This window comes from Eucyclogobius newberryi, unplaced genomic scaffold (assembly GCF_026437365.1).
Source record: "Eucyclogobius newberryi isolate DKJ021-1_F unplaced genomic scaffold, fEucNew1.0.hap1 SCAF_3, whole genome shotgun sequence".
Taxonomy (NCBI): domain Eukaryota; kingdom Metazoa; phylum Chordata; class Actinopteri; order Gobiiformes; family Gobiidae; genus Eucyclogobius; species Eucyclogobius newberryi.
The window spans coordinates 37754955-37764932 of record NW_027315945.1 but is presented as its reverse complement, the minus strand read 5'-3'; the positions used below and the strand labels follow the sequence as shown (position 1 = coordinate 37764932).

Genomic DNA, 9978 nt, shown 5'->3' with positions numbered 1-9978 from the left:
TTTTATTAGTTACATTGCAAGTCATTTTATTGCTCATTTCTCAGCCTCATCCTGCGCTGCCCGTTTGACTCACCGTGTGTTGCTTTTACTCCCAAACACAAGCTAGCGACGTGCTAATGCAAACGCGCAGTTGTGGCGACGGCAATTTGAGGCGGAAATTCTCAGGAAAAGTCGTGATTTACGAACTTAAATCAGAACCAAGTCACATTTTCACCTGATTGAACGTCTTTGTAAGCCCCTGTGATGGTTAAATATGTATTTTTGGGGTGTTTGAAGTGTCCCGTCGTCGCCCCCTGCTGTCTCGGGGTGAAACACATCGACGTGAAGACAACACTCCTGAGAAACCCTCGCCCTTTTAGATATTTGACAATGTGAAATGTTATTGAACGTGCTTATAAATTACTTATAGTGATAAAAATGGGGAAAAAAGTGTGTTTTCTGACAATGTAACGTCACAAGGGCCCTGCAGGGGGAGCTCCATCACCAGAGATACTCAGTTCTGCTTTAAAAACGACCTCCGGATCGACACTCTGAACGTCACAAATGTGGGAAATGTTTGAGTGTTTTTTGTGAGGCGCAGAGACGTCGAGCGCGTAACGTGATTGAGGACACAAGTTTAATGTCACACTGTGGAACATTCCAGGCAAAGCAATGACATCTATGTGGAAAAGTGACAGAGTCTGTGGTAATCACATTTTGATATTTGACAGATTGTAAACCATTGGACACGTCATTCACCCATAAACATTAAATATCCCGATAAAATCTTCATATTCCCCATTCACAAAAACACATAAGACTTCGGATGCGTGTGAATTCAAAGCGGTCCGATGCGTGGCCCGACACCCTGAGGTCCGCTCGCGAGACGGCGGAAATACAAACACAAGAGTCGGTTAAAATGACTTGATTTCTGAATTTGACGCGACAAAGTCAGATCGAATCGCTTTATTTCGCTGAATATTTCGCGGGTTTGTTGGCATTTCCCGCGGTTTCAGCTCGAAATTAGAAAAAAAACGATCTAAAACGTCCGACGATTCGATGGCGTTTTGGAAAGAAAGCTCCAAAATCTTTCATAAACCTTGAGATCGGCTCGAGGTTTAAAGTCCGTTCAACTGACGATAATCGATCATTGAGCTTGAATAACGGTAAAAAATAACGACACTTTCGTTTGTTTATACCGACAGCAAAGACGTCGAACTTTGTGCCGGTTTTTCTTTCACTATTTACAGCGATATGATCCGTAAAGCAGGTCAAAAACACTGACATTGTGACTTAAACGACGCCAAATATGGAGAAGTCAAGTCATTTTAAGGCGTTCGGACGCTCCTCGGTCGCTGTGGAGACGTCCGTGCCGTTTTTCTTTCCTTTGAATCCTTTTCTTGTTTTCGAGAGGATCTGAAAGTCTCTGCGGTGGGACGGAGGATCAGAGGAGTCCGGGGAAAAGGTTCTGGAGGAGCAGGATCACCACGACGACCATGAGACCGCAGCAGAGGAGCACCAGCCACACGGGACACGACACTGGGGCAAACCACAGCAAAGGTCAAACATCCTTCATCGTTCATTCCAATTCGCCTAAAAGTTGTGTTTTGACCGATTCCTGCCGTTTTGAGTCAATTCTAGCGCTCAGAGACGTGCCGTTTTCACCTACCCCCTATCCCTGCCCACATGCCTGTGCTCAAGTGCGATTATTCGACTCTGAAAAGACCCGTGGCCTCTTTTCAAAACTATAACCACACGTACATGACAAAAATCTGCTGCTTGTTACAGTGAAATGTGACTAAAGAGGCGGGGCCTATCACTGTAAAGAGGCGGAGCTTAGCAAAATCAATAAAATAAACTGCAAAATGAACTGCTGCCGTTTAGGGTGAAAATTGTCTTAAAAGTCTGCGGGTGGAGCGTGGTTGACTCACTGCGGTGGCGGAGCGCGTGAAGCTGGCAGCGGCTGTCCACGGCAACACTCAACATGGCCGCCTCGTGGTTCCCCCTCAGCTGTCTGCCCCGGGGCGAGTCCGGCAGGAAGGCCAGGTCTGTGACCACGATGCCGTGCGACTCCCGCACGTAATACAGCTTCTGTGGACGGAGACGGGAGGGACGGAGGGACAGAGAGACAGAGGGCAGAGAGACAGAGGACAGAGACGGAGGGCAGAGAGACGGAGGACAGAGACGGAGGGCAGAGAGACGGAGGACAGAGACGGAGGGCAGAGAGACGGAGGATAGAGGGACGGAGGATAGAGGGACGGAGGACAGAGAGACGGAGGACGGAGGGCAGAGAGACAGGGGACAGAGAGACGGAGGGCAGAGAGACGGAGGACAGAGGGACGGAGGGCAGAGGGACAGAGGAGAGAGGGCAGAGAGACGGAGGGCAGAGACGGAGGACGGAGGGCAGAGAGACAGGGGACAGAGACGGAGGGCAGAGAGACGGAGGACAGAGAGACGGAGGGCGGAGAGACGGAGGACAGAGACGGAGGGCAGAGAGACGGAGGACAGAGACGGAGGGCAGAGAGACGGAGGATAGAGGGACGGAGGATAGAGGGACGGAGGACAGAGAGACGGAGGACGGAGGGCAGAGAGACAGGGGACAGAGAGACGGAGGGCAGAGAGACGGAGGACAGAGGGACGGAGGGCAGAGGGACAGAGGAGAGAGGGCAGAGAGACGGAGGGCAGAGACGGAGGACGGAGGGCAGAGAGACAGGGGACAGAGAGACGGAGGGCAGAGAGACGGAGGACAGAGGGACGGAGGACAGAGAGACGGAGGGCAGAGGGACAGAGAGACAGAGAGACGGAGGGCAGAGAGACGGAGGGCAGAGAGACAGAGAGACAGAGAGACGGAGGGCAGAGAGACGGAGGGCAGAGAGACAGAGGGCAGAGAGACATGGGACGGAGAGACAGGGGACAGAGAGATGGAGGGTTAGACGTGTGGACAGACGTGGACAGGTCATGGAAACAAATAGATCAATAGCAGTAATATTCTGCTTTATTGTCCGTGTAATCCTCAGATGTCCAGATAAGACAGTTTTCCTTCACATTCAGCTTGATTTTCTTAACATTTTTGAGCGACTGTGACCAATTCATTTCCACGTGGACGTTTGCCAAGTCAAAAGGAACGGGACGGGAAAAAGGACTGAGACCGAGTGTCCCACAGTCCCTCCTAATCCAATCGGGCTGTGATGATGAACTGGCTCGATCCGGACCAAAATGTGTCCGATTTTCACCAACAAAGCGCTTTATTCGTCAATATTCTCTGTCTAGAAGCCTTCAGTCGACATATTTCCACCGTTAATTGGCTAAAAATGGTAGAATAGAAATAATCGCTGACTCATCGCACTCTAACATGATCGTTTATAGTCTAAGAACAGAACTCTGCACATTAATTATTATTTACTTTGTCCGATTGTCTGTATTTGATATCACGGGAAACATATTTGTAGCTGTAGCAAGAGAAACGTTTTACCTGAAGTGAGAAGGCGATGTACAGAGCCACGGATCCAGTGACCGTTCCCAAACCCAGAAACGTCCCGGAGTCGCTAAAACAGACGGTGGGTTATTAACAACAGCATTTCAAAATAAAAAGCCTCAAGGACACATTATGCTGATGAACTCGAGCTTTTAAACATTGTTCCTTCATCCAAATCAAACCTGCAGCAGCGTTTAGCCTCGTTCACGTCGCATTAATCCAGTTTACGAGCTCCTCTGCTTTGGTGGATCGGTGTTTCAGGGTCCGGCAGTGAAACCAGAAGTATGAGCCTCCTGTGTCCTCCGGATTATAAGACGTGTCTGAATGGACTGTTCCTCCTCGTCCTCCTCGTCCCTCAGAGCTTTTGTCTGTCCCTGTTCCTAGAAGAGTGATTCTGATGTTCTTAGATGATCTCAGGTGGTCTCGAACATCCAAGAAGGTCGGGACGCGCGCTCTCGGGACGCGCGCTCTCGGGACGCGCGCTCTCGGGACGCGCGCTCTCGGGACGCGCGCTCTCGGGACGCGCTCTCTCGGGACGCGCTCTCTCGGGACGCGCTCTCTCGGGACGCGCTCTCTCGGGACGCGCTCTCTCGGGACGCGCTCTCTGAGGACACTCTCTCTGAGGACACTCTCTCTGAGGACACTCTCTCTGAGGACCCTCCGCTCTCGGACCCTCCGCTCTCGGACCCTCCGCTCTCGGACCCTCCGCTCTCGGACCCTCCGCTCTCGGACCCTCCGCTCTCGGAGACTCTTAGACCCTCTTGGGAGACTCTTAGACCCTCTTGGGAGACTCTTAGACCCTCTTGGGAGACTCTTAGACCCTCTTGGGAGACTCTTAGACCCTCTTGGGAGACTCTTAGACCCTCTTCGGAGACTCTTAGACCCTCTTCGGAGACTTTTAGACTCTCTTGGGACACTCAGACGTTCCGAGGTCACATCTAAACCTGAGGGGACGTGGGCTTTGCTGTGGCAGGTCCCAGACTCTTCCATTAGAACAGCTCAATCTCGGAAAATGTTTGCGAGGACATTAAACACAACATTTTCACAGTTATCTTAGCTTTAGATAGATTTATTGCACTTTGTCTTGACTTTGTGCAGCACTTTTAACCGTCGTGGTCGTTTTGAATTTGCTTTATAAATAACTCACAAAACACCTTCAATTTCCCAGTTTCGTGACGTCAACGTGTTCCCTTTATGTGCTTTTTAAAACGGCTCAAACCAATTGTTCCTGGTGGAATTAATAAAGTTTCTGACTATGGAAAAGTAAAAGGTTCTCAAGAGCGAGTTTAAAGGCCAAAACAAAACAAATACTGCATAATGTGTCCTTAAAAGTCCACGGCGCTCCTGCTCCTGAACGCACAGTACCTGACGGCGAGCGCAGACACCACCTCCGGCCCACAGGGGGCGGTGAGCATCGGCAGGAAGCTCTTGCCGTCCCACTTGGTGACGTAGCAGGGCGGGGGCTTCCTGTCGCGCTTGTGGGGGATCTGCACCGTGTAGAGCCGCAGCGCCTCCTTCTGGTCCTCCACGGCGCCGAACCTGAGGAGGCGGAGTCAGAGCTGAATCTGAGCAGTTTGAACGTTTTAATAGCACGTGTGAAGTGAGACGTGTGATAAGACTCTTTGATTGGTCAAGGAGTCAGGTTCATAGTTCAGGAGCCTGTTGCCATAGATATTTGCCCTGAAATATCTTCGTAGTGGGGCTGAACCAGGCTTGACCCCGAAATGACCTCACTGACCCTCTAATCTGGATTTGGACTGAAATAGTCTTGGTTTTTCTGGTTAGTTCTACGGTATGGTTCTAGTCCTGCTCCTGCTTGAGTCCTGCTCCTGCTTGAGTCCTGGTCCTGCTTGAGTCCTGCTCCTGCTTGAGTCCTGCTCCTGCTTGAGTCCTGCTCCTGCTTGAGTCCTGCTCCTGCTTTAGTCCTGCTCCTGCTTGAGTCCTGGTCCTGCTTTAGTCCTGCTCCTGCTTGAGTCCTGCTCCTGCTTGAGTCCTGCTCCTGCTTGAGTCCTGGTCCTGCTTTAGTCCTGCTCCTGCTTTAGTCCTGCTCCTGCTTGAGTCCTGCTCCTGCTTGAGTCCTGCTCCTGCTTGAGTCCTGCTCCTGCTTGAGTCCTGCTCCTGCTGTAGTCCTGGTGCTGCTGTAGTCCTGGTGCTGCTGTAGTCCTGGTGCTGCTGGTCTGTACCTGCAGGCCATGTAGCGGTAGGTCTTGTCTCCGGTCCCAGGTCTGGTCTTGTGCCACTGCAGGCTCGTGGCGAGCTGGTCTCCGCTCCAGACGCTGCAGCTGAAGTCTCGTCCCACCGTCACCAGCTGAAGAAAAGTAATAAAAACAATAACAACAATGTTGTTGAAAATATTAACTATCAAAAAGGTTATGTTTGCACACAAGAAAAAGAAAAAGTCACCTTATTTCCTGGGCTCAAATCCAAGTCTTCGATCTCGTCTTCATGAGCTTTGAAGTCGTATTTCTTCTTTAGGGACGGAAACTGTAAGAAAAAAGAACTAAATAATGTAGAAGCAGCTCATGGTGTTCAATGAATATGAATTAATGGATAAATAACCACATTTACGATCCAAAAGTTAAATTAAAATCAGTTCTTCTGTCGCCATTTTCAGTTTATCACAGTTTTGTTCTGGGCATCTGACACTCAGGGATGTACCGTGGTGACAAAAGTACTTCAGTTCACTAAAAAGTACAATTACTTGCTCAAAAACTGTACTTTTACTTCAGTATCAATGAAACTTCTTAAGTATGCAAACATGAATTTAGCCGGCTGCACACTAGGGGGCGACACACGCTCAAAGAGACGAAACAAAGTGGATTAAATCTGTAAAGAACACGACTGGAGGTAACGAGCGGGCGACACCGATGAAATTAAACTCCGATATACACGAGCCGTCACTAGGCAACGGAGGCCGGCTCTGTACAACTGCTCTGATTGGCTGCGATGAGACAAAAGTTGGTAACATGTGGACGAATCACGGCTCAGGGGAGCGTCCTTCACCTCCCAGACCCGTATGTGTCCGTCGGTTCCTCCGGTCAGCAGCAGGCTCCGGTCCCGGCTGAACCGGACCACCTTCTGCAGAGGGTCCTGAGGGTTGGCGTCGGACTGGACCTCGCCCAGGCCCTGGACCTGGAGCTGAGGCGTCTCATCCTTCAGCGCTTCAGCGTCCGGTGCAGGCTTTTCCCCTTTACCCGCTCTCCTCCGGGGGGCGCTCTGCTGCGGGCCGTTACCTGCCGGAGAGAGGGAGGGCGCAAGTCATGCAACAGGACGGTTTGGCCCCGGTTTGGCCCCGGTTTGGCCCCGGTTTGGCCCCGGTTTGGCCCCGGTTTGGCCCCGGTTTGGCCCCGGTTTAGCCCCGGTTTAGCCCCGGTTTAGCCCCAGTTTAGCCCCAGTTTAGCCCCAGTTTAGCCCCGGTTTAGCCTCGGTTTATTCTTGGTAACAGTAGTATTAGTTACAGTTTCGTAGTAGTAGTAGTAGCAGTAGTAATAGTAGTATTACCAATAGTAAAAGTAGCAGTAGCAGTAGTAAAAGTATCAGTAGTATCAGTAGTAGTAGTAAACGTAGCAGTAGTATTCGTGTACACTCTCTCTCACCGTCCTTCGTCGCGGCGTCTTTCGTTCCGTCGCTCGCCGAGCGCTTGAACTTCATGACGCAGCACTGTCCGTCTTGTCCCGCGGCGATGACATCATCAGCCAGCGCCAGGTTCATGTTGGCTCTGGTCTCAGTGTCGTGAGCGTGGAGCAGAGTCGCGCCGAACTCGTGCTCGCCCACTCTCTGCAACTCCAGGAAGTGCTAAAAGTACAAAAGACACATGAAAACAAAGAGTCTCCAGTTTGTCTGATTATGACTCTTTTGATTGATCATGAACAGTTTCAACCCTCAGTTCAACAGTTAATTGATCATTGGTCAGTTCATTCTCACCAGGGCATTCTTGATTCCCGTCTTGGAGGCTCCTCCTCCTCCCGCGACGACCACGAGCCCCGTGCCTGGGTCGACTTTGACGGCGTAGAGCGGGAACGGCGCCCGGTACAGGTCAGGCACCTTCCTCTTCCACATCGCCGAGGGAAACGCTGCGGTCACAACGACGAGGGGGAACGAAGCATCAAACCCAACGGCAGCGACAAAAACGCACGGCGACGCTGCGACAAACACATCACGGTTATTCGATGATTATTCAGGTCCAAAAATAATAAGTGACAATTTTAGAAGTAAAATTAAGTCGTTTTAGTTCAAGCTAAAGCCCAAAAATAGATCTAAATGTGAAGAACTTTTTATCTGGCTGTTTTTGTCACATTTAATAAGCAGCACCACAAACACGACAACCCCCAAATATTTTATTGCCATTAATTTAAAAAACAACAACACAACAAACATTTTCGTTCAATAAATAGCGATAAAAATGTATTGGTGAAACTATTCTTCTCAGTTTGTTGGTGTTTTATGCAGATAAACTAAATAAATGTTCTACAGTTCGATAATAAATGATAATAATTGGTAATAGACTTAAAAATCCAGACTAGTAAAACACTGATTGTTTCTCAAATCAAATGAGAACGATCTTGTTAGAATCGTGTCCATATCAAACTGGATTCGACCGATTTTAAAGATCATTAAATAAATATAAACGTCTTGAGTTCGTCTCACTTGTCGAATAAAACAAAAGGAAACCAAAAAGACGACGTTCAGACTGAATTTGGAAAATTCAATTACTTATTGTGATTGTATTTTATTTCATTTGTATTGTGTTTCTGGCTCTCTGCTCATGCCGCTCTGTTATGTTCTGTGTTCTGTTTATTTAGGTAAAAAAATGTAGAAAACAAATAAATATATATATATAAAAAAGCCAAAATAATCTGAAAATAAAATCAATATAACAGCATAAGTGCAACAACCCTCTCATATAATATTAAAATCAGAATATCTAATCATATGTACAGCTTGTTTTAATGCACGCTAGAACAATGAATAGATAATTAAATCATTTATGTTTATTCACGAAACATGGAACACATTTTCCTCACTTTACATCCAGAAAGTGAGACTGAAAAACTGTAACTTTATAAAGATATAAAGACATAAAGTCGGTCATAAACAGAGCTCTGACTGAAGACTTTGGACACTTCTGGTTCATGTAAAGTTAAAGAATATAAACATTCTGATAAACATTATTTACATATTCTCACTATGGTTTTACCTTCACTCGTGTTTTCCTTGTTTACTTCAAAAACGCGCTGAAAAGACAAAAACAAGCATTAAGCGTTTGTTCTCAGTTGTCAACAAGCCGCCGCTTCCGGGAGTGTCACGTTAGCTCGCGTGCTAGCAGCTTCTTAGCTCCCTGTTAGCTTCCCGTTAGCTCCCCGTTAGCTTCCCGTTAGCTCCCCGTAAAACGACCCGTCTTACCGGAGTCTTCGTTACAAAGTCGTGCGTTTGGTTCTTCGAGTCCGTCGCAAGAGCCCGGGACCGCGGCTCATCTCATTCCCGCGGCGTGTCACGGAGCTTATGGAGGTTTAGAGAGGAAAGGTTAGCGGCTAAAGGCTACAGGCTAACGTCAGTGCCTTTCCCACGTACACGCTACACGTCAGCTACGCACGAGGCGTAGACCGCGTCGTGACGTAACACTAAACAAATAACGCCTACATATGATATGCGTAATATTAAAAATGTATTGATATTAAAAAAGCAACACCGCAACAACACACAACATAAAATAAATAAATAAGATAAATACAATAAATAAAATACAATAAAATCAAATACAATAAATACCAATGGTAAATGAGCGAGACAAGCAGGCGTTAATAAATATCTTTATTATTCATTGTACTTCTGAGTCTTTTTTTTTTATTCTTGATCCTTTAAAACACAGGATTACAACAACAAAAAAAACATAAATTGCAAGTTTTCAGATTTTCTTTCGTCCATTCGTTCACGACTCAACATTTAAAAGGCAAATTTATGGAAGATAAATTGTTCAATTAGATTTGGAAAACAAATAAATACATATAAATATACATATATTTATAATTATACATTAAAATTTCCTTTGAATTTTCTCACAGCAAAGATTCAAGATGCCAATGTTTGTCTTGCTTTGCTAAATTTACTGCAATTTTACAAACTGACTTTAGACTGTTGAATTTGAGAGAAAATCTATGAAAACTCAATGAAAATGTACACTGCAAAATCCAGTGACTGAACTTCAAAGTAATAAATAATTCAAATTGTTTTGTCAGGGTTAAAACTCTGTCGTGTCTAACTCTGCTTCAGTGACTCCTCCTTCTTATTTAAGAACACGTCGGCTCTGACTCATCCACTGTGAACACTGTCGAGTAGAACAACAAATACACATGTAACTGACCAGTGCTGGACAGTAACAGTATCACATATCACCTTATTAAAGTTACAAACCCGAGTAACTGTACTTTACTTTATATGAACTGAACATATTCTGTTTTCTGCATTTTCATTCATCTGCTTCTGGTTAAGAAAATCAGTTTATTTTATCTATAAAGTCACCTAGG

General features: G+C 47.0%; 1 protein-coding gene across 1 annotated transcript; it reads right to left on the bottom strand.

Moving 5' to 3' along the window:
- Window positions 1–9023, bottom strand: preb (prolactin regulatory element binding). The gene is made up of 11 exons (XM_072461383.1): window positions 8858–9023; window positions 8652–8688; window positions 7379–7596; window positions 7051–7249; window positions 6458–6687; window positions 5858–5938; window positions 5638–5762; window positions 4820–4993; window positions 3452–3524; window positions 1911–2070; window positions 1–1518 (listed from the first exon to the last, which is right to left on the bottom strand). The coding sequence occupies exons 3-11, from the start codon at window positions 7511–7513 to the stop codon at window positions 1424–1426; spliced, it is 1272 nt and encodes a 423-aa protein (XP_072317484.1). The 5' UTR covers window positions 7514–7596; window positions 8652–8688; window positions 8858–9023; the 3' UTR covers window positions 1–1423.
- Between the last annotated feature and the right edge of the window lie 955 nt (window positions 9024–9978).

Bases quoted from the DNA above. Each gene is read 5' to 3' on its own strand.
- preb (XM_072461383.1), bottom strand. From the start codon at position 7,513: ATGTGGAAGAGGAAGGTGCCTGACCTGTACCGGGCGCCGTTCCCGCTC. The intron at 6,688-7,050 runs GTGAGAGAGAGT...TCTCTCCGGCAG, and splicing joins AGACGCCGCGACGAAGGACG to GTAACGGCCCGCAGCAGAGC. The intron at 4,994-5,637 runs GTACAGACCAGC...CCGCCTCCTCAG, and splicing joins TACCGCTACATGGCCTGCAG to GTTCGGCGCCGTGGAGGACC.